The 19,976-nt window shown below is 57.5% G+C and overlaps 1 protein-coding gene across 1 annotated transcript; it reads left to right on the plus strand.

Moving 5' to 3' along the window:
* Positions 1 to 59: 59 nt before the first annotated feature.
* On the plus strand, positions 60 to 18,980 carry PADI6 (peptidyl arginine deiminase 6). Its single transcript, XM_027624229.1, has 16 exons — positions 60 to 221; positions 991 to 1,174; positions 2,923 to 2,995; positions 5,391 to 5,458; positions 5,913 to 6,027; positions 6,804 to 6,929; positions 9,975 to 10,153; positions 10,415 to 10,518; positions 12,730 to 12,841; positions 14,114 to 14,221; positions 14,433 to 14,587; positions 15,126 to 15,282; positions 15,390 to 15,513; positions 16,593 to 16,663; positions 17,551 to 17,712; positions 18,525 to 18,980. Exons 1-16 carry the CDS (start codon positions 130 to 132, stop codon positions 18,768 to 18,770), a joined length of 2,076 nt encoding a protein of 691 aa, XP_027480030.1. The 5' UTR covers positions 60 to 129; the 3' UTR covers positions 18,771 to 18,980.
* Positions 18,981 to 19,976: the final 996 nt, after the last annotated feature.

The raw sequence follows: 19,976 nt of genomic DNA on the forward strand, positions 1-19,976 counted from the left end.
GTGGGGCTGGGGAGGCCCTGAGCCCGTAAGAGGGGAGGGCGCAGGTGAGCCCTGGCGTTATTTGAGGTTGCTGTGCTGAGTCAGGGTCATTGCGCGGGTCTGAAGGTAGTCAGCTCGGAGGGCCGAGCTATGTCTTTCCAGAGTGTCATCCACCTGTCCCTGGACAGCCCCGTCCATGCCCTGTGTGTGCTGGGCACGGAAATCTGCTTGGATCTCAATGGGTGAGGGGCTGGGGGCTCTGCCGGGGCTGGCTGGGGGGCGGGGCTGAGCAGGGAGGCTGGCACCTGGTTCCCATACTGGGGTTGCCCCTAGGTTACGTGGGGGCCAGGGGTCACCTCCCTTCTCTGCATCTTTGGCTCCTGCCTCATCTCCAGGAGAATTGTTTGGGTCTCTAAGGGCCTCCCAGTCCTGACCCTGCAGGATTCTGACCTAAGTCCTGCCTCTGCCCTGTGTGGGCTAAGGGACCTTAGAGAAACAAGTGCCTTGCTGATCCTGCCCTCCTACCGGTGAGATGGGGGCGAGGCTGGCTCTCTAGGAGGCCATGAGGATTAAGGGAGAGGGGCTCCTGTAAAATGGAGCCTTAATGGGGGGGAGGGGGGCTGACTTGCTCCTGAGGCCGGGTCTTCCCCAGGGTCACTGCACGGACCTCCCGAGGCCCGGGTCCCATTTCTTCCCCTACAGGGATCCTTCCTCCATGGGCTTACAAATAAGATGTAGATTTGGTAACTTCTGGAGCCTTGGGGGGAGGGAAGGCTCGGGACTAGAGCTGGGGGGCGGGGGGAAGGACACGGGGTCCTTGGAGTGGAGGAAGGTAGGAGTGAGGCTGAAGTTGTGTGAGGGCCGCAAACCTGCCCTGAACAGCCGGCCTCTGCCTCAACACCCTAAGGAGAGCCACGGTCAGGGCCCGTCCCCCACCAAGCCGGCTGCCCTGTGCGCCGAGAACGGGAGACTCTTGTGCCCTAAAGTCTGTCTCCTCGCCGGGCCAACTAGGTGTGCCCCGGAGAAGTGCACATCGTTCACGGTCAGTGGCTCTCCTGGGGTCTTGGTGGATATCCCCAACACGGTCCCAGCAGTGAGCGGGGAGGAGGCCGCCCCGCCCCGGTGGCCTCTGTCGCATCCCATAGACGTGCTGGTGAAGATGACCTCCCCCAGCTCCGCCATCGATAGTGACAAGGTAAGCCTGGGCGTGGGGGGTGAGGGGGAATCTCCTCCCGAAAGATGGTGTTTCCTGGGCCCCGAGTCTGTGAAACATGCAGGTGTTTTGCCTGACGTTCAGTGCTCGCACCGAAACTGTGAGGGGGTTGCTCCATGACCCCAGGACACAAAGAAGCAGGCAGGGAGGGAGGGATTGATCAGCAGAGCCAGGACTCAAGCTCCAGCACGTCTGTGTCCTCCCTGTGCTCCTGACCACGCCTCCGGCCTAGCTTCACAACAAGCTGCTTTTCAAGTCTGGCTCAAGGGTCTTAGCAGCAAAACTCGGATGGGCTTTTTGACCAAGGCTGGTCTTCAGGGGGGGTGTGAAGATCTTAAGGAAACTGAAGAGCGAACGTGTAGTAAGTGCATTATGCTGTGTACTGGGTATCTGGAGTTCTGGTTCAAGAGGTCAGCCTTACCCCCATCTTACATATGTGGAAACTGAGGCACAGAATGACCTCTCTCAACCTGGATGGCATGACTAGAGTGGGTCAGATCTAGGATTTGAGCCCAAGGCCGTGTTCTTCCCCTGGGCAAGCTGTCTCCCTAGTGGGGCACCGGTGGTGGCGGGGAGGGTGACCTCCTTGGAAAGCCGGCTCCTGAGTTTGGCGGCGGCGGTGGTGGTTCTGTGGTCGCAGCTGATGGCTCATACGGGGTGATTGGAACCACCAGGGACTCTGTAGCACTCAGCACCCGGACCACGCCTCCTGCCAATTAAGTCAGCCTCCGGGGTGGGCCCCTGGCTTCTGTGGCTCAGCTCTCCCGCCGACTCCAACGTGAAGTGGGGGTGAGAACACGGAGGCCCGTTCAGGACTAGGGCACTCGGTCAGCAGAACTTGCTGGAATAGTCTGCTGGTGATTGGCAGGTGACAGATGGGTAGAACACACCCCATGCTGCACCCTGCCCAGGGCAGGCACCTCCCCTGGAGGCAGGTAGAACACTTAAGCGCTGCATAGCTCACAGGGAAGATTTGCAGCTGTGATGCATCCTGGCTGAGCCCAGAGACCTGAGAGGTGTGCTTTGCCTGGGGCTCAGCCTCCAGCACGGTCAGGAGTGGCCCACTGAGGGCTGCGCTGGGCCTTGGAGGACAGAAGTTTCCATTTAGGAAGAGGTGGTGGATCACATGCATGAGAGCATGGCCCCAGCTGCTGGCTAGTTCTCTGGTTTGTGATGAAGGCTTTGTGGTCCAGGCCAAGTGGCTGAAGGGCAGGTCTTTGTCTAATGTATAGAGGCCGTCTGGAAGCAGATTTGGTGCATGACCCAGGAAAGACTGCGTTCTGATTCCAGGCCCCACCCCAGCTGTCCTACTTGCTTTTGAGTGAGCAGTTGAACCATTGGGAGCCCCTGCTTCCCCACTGCCCATCTCTGGGGCAACGGGCGGGATCCGAGGAATGCGGGGGAAGAGTAGGGAGGATGTGTAGCCCAGTCTAAATCTTGACCTCTAGAGCCAGACAGCCTGGATCTTAAAGCTCGTGCCACCCCTTTCTGGTTGAATGACACAGGGCAAGTGCCTTGATCTCTCTCTGCCCTTAGGGTAGAGCCCACCTGGGAGGGTTGTAGTCAGGCCTCCACGTGGAGGACCCTGCCCCAGCTCAGTCAGACATCGGAAGCTCAGAAGCTGTAACGTGAGGCCAAAGTCCAATGGCCGGAGGTGGGTACTTAACCCAAGGTCCTGTGCCTGCCCCCCTGCCCTCCACTCCCATGGGTGCTGGCTGCTATCTCTACAGGTTTTGGTCTCGTACCATCTGCCCGACGAGGACGTCCCCATGGTCACGGCTGTGCTCTGCCTCACTGGTATTGGTGAGTGCTCACACCCCGGGAGGAGGGCGCGGGCGCTGTAGCAGCCAGAGCAGCTGAGGGGCTCTCCCTGGAATCTACCTCCCGGGTCCTGGATGGACTCCCCGCAACATGCCCGTTCCCGGTGCCTTCTCTGCCGTCCTCACTCGCTGCTGGCCCCGTTCCCTGAGAGCGGGCGTGGGAACTTCCCTGAGCGCCTGTTGTCCTGCCCACCTACGCTCAGCCCCACCTGCGTTCGGCCACCTCTCCACTGGTGGTGTGTCTGGTGCAGAGTTAACCTTCTCACATTAGATCCTGTCCCCTCTCACTCATTCAGAGACTTCCTTCGGCAACTTACTGATGTAGGGAGCCACTACCCCCCCCCACTCCTTTTCTGGATCATTCCAGAACAAGCCGGAACCTCTCTTCCTTTAAGAGGAGCACGTTATGTTGCCTAGTCTCTTAGGGAACAAACAACCTCTGCTCTCTTAAACCTGATTCTGGATTGCCTTCGAGCCCTCCTCCCCTAACTCTGCACCCTCCGTTTCTCTTCCCTTTCTCTGGTACCATCTCAAGTCAGACCCCACCAGGAGCACTGCCCTTATGGAGGTCCCTAAGCCCACTGGTCCTCGGCTTCCCCTGCCTTGACCTGGCAGCAGTGTTTAATACAGCTGCTCACCCTTTCTGGACCCATTTTACCTGAAACCTTTCAGGGACCCTGCACCCAGTTTTCCTTCTACCTAGCCGGCTGTTCCTTCTTGGGTGCCTTTGCTGGATCCTTCATCCCCCACCCACCACCCAGCCTGGTAGAAGTGCTTCAAGCTCAGGCAGTGGGCCTGTGGCTCTGCAGCCAGAGGACTCGCCCAAACTCTTCCAGCCAGGCATCTTCCACAACCTTGGGTATCTGCTAACCCAGTGTGAGTTCTTGGGTGTCTAACCAACATTTCAGTCTTTAATATAACCCAAAGGGAACGGGTTCTCCTTCTGGGGAAGATGGTGGCAGAGTAGGAGGACCCGAATTGGTTTTCTTTTCCTCCAGCGCCTTCCTTCCTGATGGTCTGCCCATTGTCGTGGACCGTGGTCCACCCTTCTAGCTGGTCAGGCCTAAACGCCGGGTGTCCCTCTTCCCTCTCCCCCCACCCACATCAATCCATAGGTCTTGTTGCTGTTTCCTCAAAGTTGGCTGGAATCCAGCCACAAGCCACACTGATGCTCTCAGCTGGTCCGAGCCATCATCCTCTTACCTGGGTCACTGCACAGGTTCCCTCGGTGGGGGTGGGGGGTGGGGGTCCCTGCTGTGTCCTTACTGTTCCACCGTCCACTCCTGACCTGGATCCCAGAGCAGTATGTCTTTAGAAGGATATCTGATAACGTCTCCTTGGATTAGAGCCTTCCAATGCTTCTGCATACTTGGATTAAAGCTGGTGTCCCTTTTACCCACAAAACCTAAATGAGCTGGTCTATCTCTGCCCCGTGGCCTGTTTCTCTTCTCCGTGCTCATTCTACTCTGGGCACGCTGGCCTCTGGACCCTTGACCTTGCCACCTTGCACTTCCTGTTCTAATTGCTTTTACCCCAAATATTAACACTGATCCCTTTTCTGCCTCCTTCCGGCCTCTGTTCATATTTCAACTCTTCCGAAGACTCCTCCGATCATCTAGAACTGAAACAACCCGCCCCATCTCCTTCCTGGTTTTCCACGGCACTTTTACCATCGGAAACAATATGCATTTTGCTTATTTCTTGACCCCTCGCCACTGTTGCATGTGGTGTGTGTGCTCTGACACTGTCCTCCCTAAGATTGAAGAAGACTGGGACTGTCTAGCACACTGCCGTATCCCTAGGACCTAGAACTATACCTGGTTCATAGCAGGGATCTGGTCCCTGAGCATCCGTGCCAGGGGCAAAGTACACGCAGTGACTGTGGTCTGTTCCTCTGGGCCTGGCATTCCAGTTGGGATGGAGCACATCAGGTGACAAGCTCTATGAACAAAAATGAAACCAGGGCAGAGCCGCGTGGTGGTCAGTGTGTGGTGGGGAGGAGTGGAAGGTGGAGCGTAGAGACTGAAAGAGGAGCCTCTGAGGATACTTGGGCAGAGCCCGGATCCTTCAGCTCTAAGAGGCTTGGGATTGCCGTGGACTGAGCCCTTCCTGAGTCTTAGAGCTTAGAGATGGCATCAGGACCCCAGTGGACTTGGTTTGTGAACTCCGAGGGGGTTGGGGGAGACGCGCGGATACTTGGTCCTCTCCAAGCTTGCTCAGAGAAGCAGTCTGCCTCGGAGGAACTTTCTTCTAAGCTGACAGCATGCCTGAGAGGCTGGGCATCCCTGATCCCAGCTTTGGGCACCGTTGGGATTACCTGGCGCTTCGAGGCTCCGTCCAGCAGGTCTGGGTGGTGGAAACTTTCCCTCTTGTTTCAGTGGTCTCCCTGGACGTGGACATCTACCGCAGCGGGCGGGTCGAGATGACAGGTGACAAGCAGGCTAAGGTGAGGCTGCCCAGGGAAGGGCGTGGGCCCACAAACTGGCTTACATAGTGTCTTTGAAGTCCAACAGCTCCAATACAATCAGAACTGATAAAGTCCGTGTCTAGCTCTTTCAGAAGAAACTAAAATGTCTGGTGACACTAGGTCCCCATCCCAGGCTGGTTGTGCGGTCAACCAGAACAGGCTCCCTGCGTGGGACGGGTCTCCTCCCGCTTGCCTCCGTCCCTGCTGCCCCAGCACTGAAACCAGGCAGGGAGCTAGGACCAGCACCAAGCTTTTTCCCTGCCTCTCCACCCACTGCCCTGACATTGCCTGCTTCTTCTAAGTGCTTGAGTTCCCCCAAGAGGTCCCTGTCACCCTGGAGAAGACTTCGGCTCTGCTCCTGATGCGGGGTAGCATCTGGAAAGCAGGATTTCCCTGGCTTCTTCCTGAGTCAACATTCCTGTTGTCTTTGCAGAAAAACTGGGTCTGGGGTCCCAGTGGTTGGGGTGCCATCCTGCTTGTGAACTGCAGCCCTGCTGACAAGGGCCAGATTGTAGACAAGAAGACCACGAAGGTGTTCTTTCCAGAAGGTAAGGACTGGCCACTGTCCTGGGACTATTGCTGCTTTTTTCCCTGGGGTCTACCTCTCCCTGGGGCTTTGCTGCCACACCCCTCAGCGAACATGGATTCCAGGCTGAGGTGTCCCCGCTCTGAGCCTAAAGTCTCTTGTCAGAGGCTTGAAGCTTATAACTAGGAAGAGGGCACACTGTGGGTCCTGGTGTCCGGTAATGAACTTCTATCCTAGCTATGGACTTGAGTGTGTTAACTCCCCTGGTCTTGTTTTGCCATCTGTAAAATGGGGATGATCTAGCTGGCTTCACAAAGTAGTTGAGAAGGCTAAACATGAGGGAGTTGCAAACAACTTCCTAAAAACCCTCTTGTGACCTGGGCCAGGAACCCTGACTGTCTTAGGCAAGAGCAGTCTTGGATCTGGTCCTCCCTTGTGGTTGGGACCAAGGTTCTGGGCCTTAGCAGTATAAAGGGATGCCCTGGTTCACACCAAGGCTGGAGGGGGACCCTCTCTGGGCAGACCGTGCCAGGCCCTGTTCTCAGTGTTTGTAGGGCTGTGCACTGCCCCCAGCTGTATGGGGTGAGTGCCGTCCTAACTCCTAGCAGACCCCAGAGATGGCAAGTTGCCTGTGGCCACTTGGGGAAGCAGGTAGCAGAGACCTGTTGCAGAGCTGGGCCAGAGCAGGAGGCAGAGGGCACTCCAGGGCCCCGATATAGGAGCCCCATCCCCTGGCCCTACCACTCCTCAGTGCTGGCCTTCGGAGGCCCCCGAACCTTTACCTTATCTTTTGCCCAGAAATAAAGAATCTGTCTCAGATGACCCTGAATGTTCAAGGGCCCGGCTGTGCTTTAAAGAAGTATCGACTGATTCTCCACACCTCGGAGGAAGAGGCAGAGAAGGCCAGAATCTACCGGCCCCAAAGTGAGTTTCTTGCACCAACTCCAGCTTCGCTTACTCTTCCAAAGCGTTGGGCGGGGGGGGGGGGGGGGGGGGGGGGGGGGGGGGGGGGGGGGGGGGGGGGGGGGGGGGGGGGGGGGGGGGGGGGGGGGGGGGGGGGGGGGGGGGCGCTGTGGCCACGTGTCGTTCCCAGCAGGGACCCTGTCAGAGGCCTGCTGGGACCTGGGGCTGCAGGTGGGGGCCTGGTGGGGCCACGCTTGTGTCCCTGGGACACTCTGGCTGCCACCTCCACAGACTGAGCCTGCACATGTGGGTGAGTCTCTGTACTTCCAACCACTTCCCCAGTAGGGATGACGACAGTGCCTGTCCTGCAGGATTTTCACGGCTGGGAGAGAAGAAACGCATACTGGCTGAAGCCATGGCCTTACACAGACAAGCTAAGCTCTTCTCCCAATTACCCCTGCCAGAAGGGGCCATCTTCACTCCTCTACAAGGCCCCACTAGATTGAGTTTCCAGAACTCGGAAGCCAAGGGGGTGGCGTGGCAGCTGTGCGAGGCACCACACCGCACCCGCCCATCTGTAGCCCTACCAACCTGGAAGGCAGGTGCACGTTCCTGTTCTATAGATAAAGGCGCAAGGGCTGCTGGTTTGGAAAGTGGAGGTAGAAGTGTCCAGCAAAATGTCCTTGAATGAACAAGTTTTTCATGTAACCTGGCTTAGTATTCCGTGCCTCTAAATTCTTCAAATCGAGGTTGAACGTTGTTTCTGGAGAAATGTGCCATGCTCCCTTCTCTTAAAACCCAAGTTCAGCTTTAGTTGGGCGACTAGGGAAGGCTCTGCTATAGATTGACCATCTCCCAGTCTCCAGCACTGGAGAACATGCCTCGGCTGCTTCCCTCACCTGGTGCTCAGGGGCCCTCGCTCAGTCTTCTCCATCTCTTCTGCAGACCACAGCTGAACTTGGAAGTGAGGTGGGACCAGCCGCGAGAGGCAGCCCAGGTTGGCTGTATGTGGTCCTTCCACATGTAGGCTGGGACTGAGCCTTAGACCCATGGGTCTAAGCCTGGTTCAGCCACGAGGATGGGCTCTAGCCCAGTGTGGCCTGTTGGGTACCAATAGTGGAGGCAGTGACTTGTGTAGCTTGCTAAAGATGTTGTAGCTTGTCACTCATATCAAACTGTCAGGTTTTGTACTCAAAAACGAAACGAAAAACTTAGGGGTGCCTGGCCGGCTCCGTCAGAAGAGCATTGGACTCTTGATCTCGGGATCTTGAATTAGAGCCCCATGTTGGATGTAGAGATTACATAAAAATAAAATTTAAGTAGGCTCCATGCCCAGTGTGGAGCCCAATGTGAGGCCCGAGCACATGACCCAGAGATCATGAGCTGAGATCAAGAGTTGGATGCTTAACAGACTGAGCCACCCAGATGTCCCTTAAAAATAAAAACTAAAGTCAAGAATACAGGGCAACCAGGTGCCTGGCTGGTTTAACTTGTAGAGCATGGCATTCTTGACTGGGGTTGAGTTCAAGTCACACATTGAGGGTAGAGTTTACTTTACTTTTTATAAGTTAAAAATTTTAAAGGGCAGGGACACACAGTACACTGTGTTTTCACAAGCCCTCCAGGTGATTCTGAAGCAGGCTAAAGTTTGAGAACACTGTTCTGTAAGACATAGCAAAGGAGTCTGAGGGGAGATTTCCAGAGAAATAGAAAGCCAGAGGAAGTTCTAGAAACAAAGGAAAGTGAGGGCCATGATCGGCCATGGCAGATGCTGTTGCTAGGCTGATCAAATCTGTGATAACGTCTCGGCTTTCAAAATGCTGGTCATTCATGAATTTGGTAAGGACGCGGGGCTGGAAGCGAAGTGGGCAGACCGTGGACGTGCATGTGGGAGGATTCTGCCATAAAGGGAACTGTGTGGAGGTGGTGACCGGGGGGCTGGAAGGGAGGGGGAGTGACTGGAGATGGACAGACACGGCACATCTATGCAGGGGGCGTGATCAGGTGGAGGTGAGGAAGCGCCTCTCAGAGGAGGAAACTAGGGAGGAGAACATGCCCCTGGGAGGACCCGAGAAGTGGAGGCGCTAAGGGATGGCAGTGTGACAACAGTGTTCCTGAGTGGTGGTGACGGCAGCTGAGGTTTGGTCCACTCCTAAAGTGGGGTCTTTCAGCATGGTGGTTCCTCTGGCTGCTTGGGTACCAGAGCGCTCTGCAGAGGATGCGGTGCCCAGATGGTTCAGGGCCTTGGTGGCCCAGGGAAACCTAGACTGGGGTCTCCTAGACTTGGCGTCCTTCTAGAGGCTCTAAGGAGGAGTAGCTGCCATCAGGGCAGGGCGGCCACACCAGGAATGGGTTGGAAGGACAAGCAGAGTGGCCGGAAGGTCAGGTGGGAAGCTTGGTGGCCTCGGGTCAGGACGATCTCTGCAAATGGAGGGCGAACAGATCTGGGATTGAATTAACTAGAGACAACCGCGGGGTGTGGCCAACTTCTTTCCTGTGCATGGTTTTCTATTTCACAACCCATGAAACCCGAAGGTGCTAGGCTCCGAACAGCGATAGGAACTTTCCTGAGCTTCCCAGGAAATGCTCCGAGGCCTACCTTGGCCAACAGGCCATTCCCACGGACTCCTCCCTAGCACTTACTCGAGCAGGGTCTGGTTTTACAGATGAGGCTGCCAAGCCCAACTCTGCAGCTCTCTCACCTTTGAGGCTTTTGAGGATTTCTTCCCCAAAGCTGGTCCAAGGGTAGAACCACCTGCCTCAGGCCTTCACCCTGGACTGAGAGCCTTGAAGGCCGGCATCTTCATCCGAGCCCCGGCCCTTGATGTGGGATAGGTCTTTGAACAGCGTTCGTGAGCTCTGGCCCTTGTTCGGGAACAAATGCTTAATTGTCCCCTAAGCCCTAAGTATCCAGAAATACGGGGACAGAAAAGCCAGCTTGGGTCCTGCTCTGCTGGAGCTCTGAGCCTGGCTTCTGTTGGGAGGAACGAGCTGGCACCCCCACCATCCGATGTGGAGACGGGCACCAGGCCACGTCAGCAGCTGGCCCATCCCTTCTGTCCTCAGGAAACAGCTCAAGCACCTTTGAGGTGCTGCTGGGGCCTGGCCAGCACACCTATGCGTTCGCCCCCCTTGAGAACCACCTGAAGGAAACCTTCTACGTTGAAGCCATGGAGTTCCCATCTGCCGACTTCTCGGGCCTCATCTCCTACTCTGTCTCCCTGGTGGAAGAATCGCAAGACCCGGTATGTCCCCCAGGTAGACCAGCTGCCCTGGGGCCAGGGGCCATGTGGGGAGGAAGCCTCTCTCACGCGGCACAGGGACGGGGCGGGGGGGAAGACCAGGCTTGCTGCGGGTAGAGCTGGGGTCCTGTGCCACCCTGTGGGAGAGCACCTGGCAGAGGATGGGGAGGGCCCAGAGGCGGGCAGAGCTGAACAGCTGGAGGGCTGGGGAGGGGGAGGGGACGTGGAAGCAGCTTGCTGACGGGACCCTGTGTGACACTGCAGTCAATTCCAGAGACCCTGGTGTTCAAGGACACGGTAGTGTTCCGGGTGGCCCCTTGCATCTTTACTCCCAGCACCCAGATGCCTCTGGAGGTCTACCTGTGCAGGTAAAAGACCCTCGGGCTGCCTGCGCCGGGTCCTTCCTGGTATTCTGTCCGTCTGCAGGGCAGGAGGCGGTGGTTGAGATCACGAGACTTCTTCCCAAGCAGCATGAGCTTCTGTTGCCTGAACTGTCTAGTCCTATCCCCAAGATAGTTCTTGCTTGGAGTCCTGTCTAAACGTGTACAGTGCTGGGGACGGAGCAGCGAATGTGACCGTCCCCCTCCTGCTCTCATGGGGAGGTGGACGACAGCATGGCTCCAGGTAGTGGCCAGTGCTGGAAAGCAGGGTGCAGGATGGAAAGGTAAGGACAGGCACGTGCGCCAGGGACAGCAGGGAGGCCCAGAGAGCCGGGAACGAGCAGGCAGGAGCAAGAAGACAAAGGCAGGACCAAGGCCCCGGGGCCTCGGGGCTGTAACAGACCCCAGATGCAGTGGTTTGAGGTCCCCGTCCTCCCCCCTAGATGCCCACAGGTAGGAGGTTGCATTGTTCGGTCACAGAGGGGCCCTGACTCCTCTGTCTTGTGCTAACGCCTTTCCCTGGGGTGGCAGCTCCGTCTTTGTGACGGAGGCTCGGCCCAGGTATGTCCACGCCCCAGGAAAGAGGAGGAGTCGAAGTCGGGCAGAGCTGTCATGCGTCCCTGCTGAGGTCTAGAAGTCTCCTGAACCAGTTCTCATGTGCTCATGGCCGGCAGACAGCCACTCTCAGCTGCAGGGAAGCCAGGTGGCTACACACCTATGGAGAAGGGCACAAAGGACCCTGGCTGGTAAAACCTGTGGGAAGCCATTGAGGGTCCCATCTGTATAAGCACTCTGGCCACCTGGAAAACCAGGGGCACATGCAGAAGGCAGGACCCAGTTTAGCTACTGCAATGGTGCGAGCTGGACATAGCAGTGGCACAGGCCAGGGGGTGGGAGCACAGATGTTAGATTCAGGGGTGTGCTGAAGGCAGACCTCCGCGCCGCCCCCCCCGACCCAGGGGAGCTGATGCATGGGCTATAAGGAGACAAGACTGTCCCCTGGGTTTGGGGTCCACAGGAAGGTGAATGGCGGTGCCGTTGCTGACTTGGTAGTCATTGCTTTGGCCCTGGTGACTTAAAGCTGGGCATCCACTGGGTCTCTAAACTTCTGGGGCTCAATGGACAGTTGGGAAGCTCGAGATGAGTCTGGGTGCCCCTGGCAGGTGGAGGATGTTCAAAGCCACAGGCCTAGCCATGCTCATCTGAGGACTAGGGCACACAGGGAAGGTAGCTGAGCAGTGAGCTGTGGGGTGATTTAACACAACCAAGAAGGGAGAGGAGGTTCGATTAAAAACCAGGAGAGTGGAGACCCATAGGTTAAGGGAGAGGGGGGCCAGGTGAGGGGCCAGCTGTGTGAAACCCCAAGAGGAGAACGAGATGCCCATTGGGTTTGGCAAGATGGAGGCCACCCGCTGTGCAGCAAGAAATCCTGCATGGTGGCTTTGGAAGCATGGAAAGATGAACGGGAAGGCAGTACGTTGCAAAACTCCAAAGAAATAGGAAGCAAGAAAGGGGTATGGGGCCAAGGGAAGGCTGTTTTTTAAGGTAGGAAGCTGAGAATGATGCTGATGGAATGATCCAGCAGAGCAGGAAGAATCTGAGAGGAGGGGAAAGGCAGCTCCAGGAACCAAGCTGGTAGGACGTGTCCATAGGTCCCGTCAGGTACGAGGACTGCTCATCTGCGGCTCCAGGAGGGAGAGCAGAGCATGGGGACGAGGGATCTGAGAGGCGGACGGCTGTCGGTGCTCAGGACCAGTTCCGGTTGTCCCCAGGGGCTTTTCTCCAACTATTTCCAGTAACTTGAGTTCTAGGGAAGAAGAAATGTGGGACCGGGCTAACCAGGGTTGGGGTTCTGCCAAGCGAGTCAGCCCAAGCATAGGGGCGAGGGGAGAACTGAAGCCGAGTGAGGAGACGGGCCAAGAACAGGAAAGACGGGGATGAGAGCAGCTGAGGACCAGAGGTCCCAGCGACGGGGGGGGGGGCCAGAGCCAGGGCTGGAGGTGTTGGAACCGGCTGCCAGATGGAGATCTTGGAGGTAGTGCAAGAAGGGGACAGCAGCTCTGCTTACCTTGGGGCCGGGGACATGATCTCGCCTCACCAGAAGGAGGTGCCCCCTGCCTCTGGAAGAGTAAGGCCATGACCAGGGTGGAGGGAGCCTAGAAAGGCCTCCCCCCAGAGTTGGCTTCTCTCCCATGGCAGAGAGCTGCAGGTCCAGGGTTTTGTGAACACAGTGATGGAGCTGAGCGAAAAGAGTAACAGCCAGGTGGCATCTGTCTACGAGGACCCCAACCGCCTGGGCAGGTGGCTCCAGGTAACTTCCCACCTGGGGAAAACCCACCTGCTGGGGGAGGGGCCGGGAGACTTTGCAGGTGGTACATCTGACCAGCTCCATGTGTCCGCTCAACCTGCCCAGCAAAGCTCCGACTAACTAGAGGTGTCTGTTTCTAGACCTTCAGTAGAGGCTCAGATGGAATGGCTTGCCCAAATTCTAGCCACTAAGGGATAGCTTAGAGTCCAGCTTCTTCCCATTCTGGACTGTGTGTGTTCGAGATCACAGAACACCCAGGTGCTAACAGGTCTGGCACCTTTGCCTCCTGGCTCTACCAGCCGGACCTGGCAGAGCCCTGAAGTCTGGTGCTCTGCTCTCCACAAGTAGCTGAGTGAGGACCATACCCTGGCCACCATCTAAGTACTAGAGCTACAGGACAATGGGACGGATCGTGCTCCTGCTCTAGCAAGGACACGGGGCTCTCCGTGCTGTGAAAGCAAGATGCCATAGTGAGTCTCTAAGCCCAAACGAGGCCGTTTTGGGTGGTCAGGAAAAGCTTCAAATTCAGGAAACTGAGCTGGCCGTACAAAGATTGGGGGGCAGGTGCTACCTTAGACATCAGAGCTCTTTGGGTAGAGGCACAGCTGACGTGGAGATCCTAATGTGGGGGTTTACTTGGAGGATCTGAAGAAGAGAAGGGCTGGCGTGGCCAGATCAGAGCAGAAAAGCCAGAGGGAGGAAAAGAGCCAGATTGAATATTAGGGCTCTTTTAAGCCAAGGTAAGGAATAGAAACAAGTTCACAACGAGGTGGGATGACATTGAAAGGTTCAGTGAGAGTTAAATGTTCTGATTTAGGTTTTAAAAAGCCCCCTCTGGCTGAGAACTAGAGAACTAGTCTTAGGAAGGGGCAAGAATCAAGGTGCACTGGCTGCAGGGGGGTGCGGTAATTTGGGGAAGAGCACGGTGGCTTCCCCCGAATGGTGCCAGAGAGGAGTCCCCCTGCAACCTAAACCACCAAGGCTTGTTTGTGGACGGGGCGCTGAAGGGAAGAGAAGGAAGAGAAGCTAGGTGACCCAGGTTTTAAACGTGACGCATAGGAGAACAGGTCTGGAAAAGCCCCAGAGAAGGAGATGCCTGAGCTGAGTTTCAGGGGCTGAGCAGGAGTGGGCAGAAGGGGGTCCTGTTGCCCAGCCCCCGCCCCCGCCCTTGGAGGTGGCCCGTGTGCAGGGAGCGTTGTGACTGGCAAGCTGGACATGGGCAGGAAAGCAGCCGACGGCGCAAGGTGACTCAACTCCTTTTCCTGTCCCCTCCAGGATGAGATGGCCTTCTGTTACACCCAGGCTCCCCACAAGACGCTTTCCTTGGTCCTTGACACCCCTCGGGTCCTCACGCTGGACGACTTCCCCATGAAATACTCCCTGGTGTGGGGCTCGGTTTGGCTGACCTAAACCCCATCCAACCTGTCAGGCCTGGCGCCTGCCCAGAAGGGACGGGGTGCCAAGGGGGAGGGGGCCCGAGTGGCTGTGGGGGCAGGGGGTGTGGGAATCTACCTGAGAGTCTGGATCCAGGGGTAAGACTGGGGCTTAAAGCCCATCCTTCCTAACAGCCCTGCCCCACTGGGTCTCCTTCCAGAGCCCAGGCGTTGGCTACATGATCCAAGGCACCAAGGACCACAGGGTGGCCAGCATGGACTCTATTGGGAACCTGATGGTGTCCCCACCTGTCAAGGTGGAAGGGAAAGAATACCCCCTAGGCAGGATCCTCATTGGCAGCTGCTTTTACCCCAGGTGAGGCAAGAGGCCAGGTGGTGGCCAGCTCTTAAAACTGAAGGGACCTGGTGGATCACTGGGTCCTACCTGACTCCCACACGACTCGGCAGGTTTTCTGCCCTGGACCTTTCTTTAAATTGCCAAGAAAGGATTTTTGAGTCTTTGATTGTCGTAGGAGACTACAGGTAGAAAAAGCAGACGAACCTGTTCATCCTTCGAAGTGGTGATTCAGATTGGAAGGATGCTAAATTTGGCTGGCCTAGGGACCAGCAGGAGCTTATCTCTACAAGGTGTGTGGACTTCTTGGTGGCCGTTAATCTAAATCCAAGAGCTACTTGTGTCCCAGGGTTCAGAGCTGATCGAGCTAGAATCCCTTGGCTCAGTCCGGAGTTGGGCCAGAGGAAGGGATTCTTAGCCACCCCATCCTTTATGGACCAGTCCCTTGAGCCCAGTGGTTAAGAGTAGCCAGTTAGCTGAAGGGAGCCTGACACTGAACAGGTGGTGGCCCACCCGCACCATGTTGGCTCACGGGCTGTTCATTCCGTCTTACCCTTAGCAAGGAGGGCCGAGACATGGGTAAGGCCCTCCGGGACTTCCTCTACGCCCAGCGAGTCCAGGCCCCGGTGGAGCTCTTCTCGGACTGGCTGATGGTCGGCCACGTGGATGAGTTCATGTGCTTCATCCCCACGCAGGACAAGAGTGAGGGTGACAAGGTCGGTGGGGGTCGGGGGGGCAGGCTGGAGAGGGAGGGGTCTCCCCCCTTGTAAAGCCCCTTGTAAGCTTCTGGAGGGGAAGCTAGCATCTGACCCTAGTTTCCCAGGGCTTCCGGCTGCTCCTGGCCAGCCCCAGCTCCTGCTACAGACTGTTCAAGGAGAAACAGAAAGAGGGCTATGGCGACCTGACTCTGTTTGCGGAGGTCCGGGAGGACCAGCTCCTTTCCAATGGTGAGCAAAGCCCCTGGCACTGGCACAGAAACAGAAGCCAGTTCCTCCTTTCCCAGATGCCCTTTCTAGAGGGCCGGTCTCCCTTTGTGCTTCCCGCTGCGCAGAGTCCCAGGCAAGCAGGAAAGCCTAACGCACAGCACACGAGAACCTCTTCTGTTTCGGGGCTATTCTGGTGATGCTAGGGCCACCCGAGCCAGTCAGCCAGAAGTCCTGGGGGTGGTGGAGGGGCAGCCAAGTATATGGGAAGGGGACTCCGTGGGGGGACGAGGAGGCAAAACCCGGTGCTACCCACACTCCTGTCTACCTACTCGGGGAACGTGGAGTCGAGTGTCTGGGCTTTTAGACTTCAGGGCTCCCCTGGGCACCTTGTGGGAAACCTACATGGGCAGGCAGAGATCATGTGGCTGGGGCACAGTCATTCTGTTTGAAAGTCCGTGGGAACCCAGGGAGGGGTGCTGGGAAGCTCTCTAGACCCCATGCTCCTCCAAGTGTGGCTTCAGGGTCACCCAGAGGCTTGTCAGAAACACACAATTTCAGCCCCACACTGGACCTGGTGAATCCACCTTTGGGGTGGGGCCCAGGAATCACATGGGTTCTAGAAGCACTTCTAGAAGGTGACATTTACTGAGCAGCTGGCGCTCAGTATCACACCCCACACGCCGAAGACTGTTACCTCAGCCAGGGCCTGAGCAGGCCATCCCTGTCCTAAAGACAAAGCAACTGAGGAATGCAGTTAAAACGCCTAGTCAAGGTCACAGGTAGGAGGCGACCGGGTGGTTTGGGTCCCATGATGCACAGAGCTGCCCAGGGGAGAGGAGAGTGGGGGCTGGAGTCACCTGCTAACCTGTTCCAGGCTGTCTCCCCTCCTACCAGGGCCAGAGAGGCTGGGGGCATCAATAGTCCTCCCTGAGCTTTAATGACCTTGATGTCCCCAGAGGTGACAGGTGGCCTAGGTAGGTCTCTGGAGACGGCCAGATCACCTGTCAGTCACCGGGGCAACCGTGCACCCAGTCGGCCCGGCCCTGGGAGGAACTGCTCCCTGGCCTTACATCCTGCCCGCCCTCTCCTTCCGCCTACAGGGAGGGAGGCCAACACCATCAATCAACTTCTGGCTGATGAAAACATGAGGAAGCAGAACAACTATGTAGAGGTAGGGGCCAAGGGGGTGAGGGACCTTCTCCAAAAAGTGGAGGGAGGCATGGACAATTTAGACAAGGTCCTTATTGAGCAACTACTTGGCCCAAGCATCACGAAGGATGCTATGATCCTTGATCACCCCCTGAAGCCTAGGATAGTTCGCACCCAGGTGTGAACCTAAGCCGGGGAGTAGGGGGAACTGGGTTTGATTCCCAAGTCTGACCCACAAAGACATGCTCTGGGCCACTCAAGTTGCCTAGTGTCTGACCAGGAAATAGAGGACCCCCCACCCCCCGCAACTCCCCTAAGAAGCTCCACGTTCTGGAGACTTGGACCAGGGTCGTCTCCATGCTTCCTAAAGTGGCCCATGACCCGTGTTCTGGGCCACCTAGCACCTCCAGCCTCGTTGTGAATCATTGGCTAGGAGTTCCCAGAAGAGCTTATCCAACTTCCAGCGGGGAACAGAGTCTGGAAAAGAGCAAGGACTTGTCCAAGGTCACATCACCAACCGCTTTGCCCCCCGCTGGGACCTTATGGCTCCTAGCCTAAGGAAGGAAGCAGTGTGCCCACAGAGGACTTCCTCTTGCCCTGGCCCGGCCCGGCCCAGCTCCCCCACTCCGGCCAGGACTAAGGGCCAAATGACCCCCACCCCCCCCCCCATGTTGCAGTAGACTCACGACTGGCAGCTGCCCTGCACCGACCAGCTGTGGGATCCTGGCCTTTCCTCTGAGCCCTACGCCCACCACCCCCTGCAGCCCCCAAAGGGAACTGTGTGCCCTCCATCGGATGGCGGGCCTGCCATGAAAGGCTGCCCGCACACGGTGTGGGTTGAAGACAGTGGCTGTTCAGGCCATGACCCTGGGTCTCCTGGCCCCTTCCTGCCCCCTTCCTGCCCCACAGAAGTGCATTAACCTGAACCGTGACATCCTGAAGGAGGAGCTGGGCCTGGCGGAGAGGGACATCATTGACATCCCTCAGCTCTTCTGCTTGGAGCAGCTGACCAACGTCCCCTCCAACGAGCAGATGGCAAAATTGTTCGCGAGGCCCTACTTCCCGAACCTGGTGAGGCATGCAGGGGCTGGGCTGGGTGGGGGGATGTTCTGGTAACTCCAGCTGGTCTCCTGACCTCCCTGCTGAGGGACTAGAGGCTCAGGCCCAGCGGACAGTGGTGCCTGAGGAAGGGAGGTATAGAAGCTCTTGTCTCCCACCTTGGTTAGGGAACACTGCTTCAGGGAGCAGACCAGCAGGTCCCAGGCTGGGTGACTGGCCAAGCAGTGACCATGGGCCAGGCCCTGGGCTCATCCCCAACCCTGAGGGAGCAATGCTACATGCCCACCTCACAGATGGGGGCACTGCTTACCCTCTTCTGAGTCCCAGGGACACAGGCCCTGCATTCATCAGTCACACGTGGGTAGCTTTTAATTCTAGACCAGGCACGACGTGGCCCTGGGAGGAGGGGTGGGTAGCAGTGGGGGAAGTGTGTTTGAGGAAGAGAGGCTAGAGTTTGAGAAATGAGAAATGGACAGAAGTCAACTGACAGAGCTTGGGGGAAGGGCATCCCAGGAGAGGCGCCCCGATTAGGAAACTTCCTGTCCAGAACGAGAGAGGCGCCGTAGAGAAAGGAACGAGGGAGGTCTGCAGAGCCAGACTGTGGCCCGACCGGGATTTCAGTTTTGCTGGAACCTGTCAGGGCCACGGGAAGGTTCAGCAAAAGTGAGTTGGATTTTGTGGAGGTTGACTGGTGGTGTCTGCAGGGGCACAGCCTCAAGAAAGCTGTCTTGTGCTTGCTGCGTGTGGTCGAGCCTGACCACCGAGGGGGCTTTCTTCCATGGCTCTGACCCCTACCTCGGCCTTGCCCACCCTGTCTCTGACAGCTGCAGATGATCGTGATGGACAAGAATCTGGGCATCCCCAAGCCTTTTGGGCCCCAGATCAAGGGCATCTGCTGCCTGGAAGAAAGGATCTGCCAGTTGCTAGAGCCCCTGGGCTTCAAGTGCACCTTCATCGATGACTTCGACTGCTACCTGACTGAAATCGGGGACTTCTGTGCCTGTGCCAACATCCGCCGGGTACCCTTTGCCTTCAAATGGTGGAGGATGGTGCCTGAGCCCCAGGCCTAGCCCCGCCCGAGCGTGAACAGCCCCGTATTCACCATTCCACAGCATCCCGACGCCCTGCCTGTCCGGAGAGCAATTATACCCGGCCACCCTCGTCCGTCAGTGTCCGGAGGGGGTGGCTGACAACTGCCAGTTCAAACCCCCTCGGAAAATGGTCTTTGGCTGAGAAGTGGTTACTGAGTATCCATTAAAGTTCTAGGTGTTCTGAATGCATCTTGGTAGCAGCTGCCTTGTTTTGAGGATGGGGATGACAGCTAAGGATGGAAAGTTGACCCCCTGGGCCTCCTGTGGTCGGGCTGCCCCACCTGGGCAGGGAAGGGGGCAGGGACAAGGCTGGACTCAAATGACCTCAATTTTTCTCTGGTTCGAGGCCCTCTGGCAGGCTGGGTCTACACACTTGAGCACAGCGACTGCCTCCAGGCTCAGGGAAGGGAGAGGCATCGCCCCTTGTGGGCAGCTGGCACCTCTGGGGTCAGAGGGACAAGACACAGTGGGGGCAGGCCTGGGGGTTACCTTTGTTAACCCCAAGTGTCGAGGCGGGAAGAAATGCCCATCCTGGAACGCAAAGCTGCCCCTTTCCACCCGTCTGCCGACCGCTGGGTGGATGGCATGAAGATGCTCTCAAGGTAAGTGCTTCGAGGTCTAACCACCCGGAGGCTCCACCCCTCCTCCTGCTGATGGGCAGTGCCACTGGGATGGCAGTGGGGGGCAGACGGGGAGGGGAGGGGGGGCTGGTCTGAGGACCGAGAGCAGCCAGCAGCTGAGAGGCTCCACAAATAGTGGCGGCCGTTGGATGCTCTGAGTGCAGGTGGCCGGGGCCCAAGGGAAGAGCTCAGCCGAGTCAGCTGGGACCAGCAGCCTGGGAACAAAGGGGGTCAACCCGGACACAGCAAAGTGTCTGGGCTTCGGAGCGCCCGACTGGCTCCTCGGTGCCCCCTGGTGGGCAGTTGGCTGTACAGCGGCAGGTGGCTGGCCCTGGCCTGGAGCACCTCTGTGACCAGGGCTTACGTGGCAGGTGACAGGAGGGCTTGGGCTCCCCCTTGGAAGTGGGGTGGGGGGGGGAATGAGGACAGACGTTTCTGGGCACATGGACCTACCCCTGTTCCAGTGCTTTTCCGTGCCTGAGCGTTTGCCCTCAGAGCCCCAGTGGGGCAAACCCAAACCCCTTTTTGAGTTGGGCCAGTGAAGGGGGACACCTCCCTGAGGGTC

Source organism: Zalophus californianus, chromosome 4 (assembly GCF_009762305.2).
Source record: "Zalophus californianus isolate mZalCal1 chromosome 4, mZalCal1.pri.v2, whole genome shotgun sequence".
NCBI classification, from domain to species: domain Eukaryota; kingdom Metazoa; phylum Chordata; class Mammalia; order Carnivora; family Otariidae; genus Zalophus; species Zalophus californianus.

Coding starts and splice junctions, on each gene's coding strand:
- PADI6 (XM_027624229.1), top strand. CDS start 130: ATGTCTTTCCAGAGTGTCATCCACCTGTCCCTGGACAGCCCCGTCCAT. Junction 10,519..12,729: donor CTGGAGGTCTACCTGTGCAG/GTAAAAGACCCT, acceptor CTCCCATGGCAG/AGAGCTGCAGGTCCAGGGTT. Junction 16,664..17,550: donor AGCAGAACAACTATGTAGAG/GTAGGGGCCAAG, acceptor CCTGCCCCACAG/AAGTGCATTAACCTGAACCG.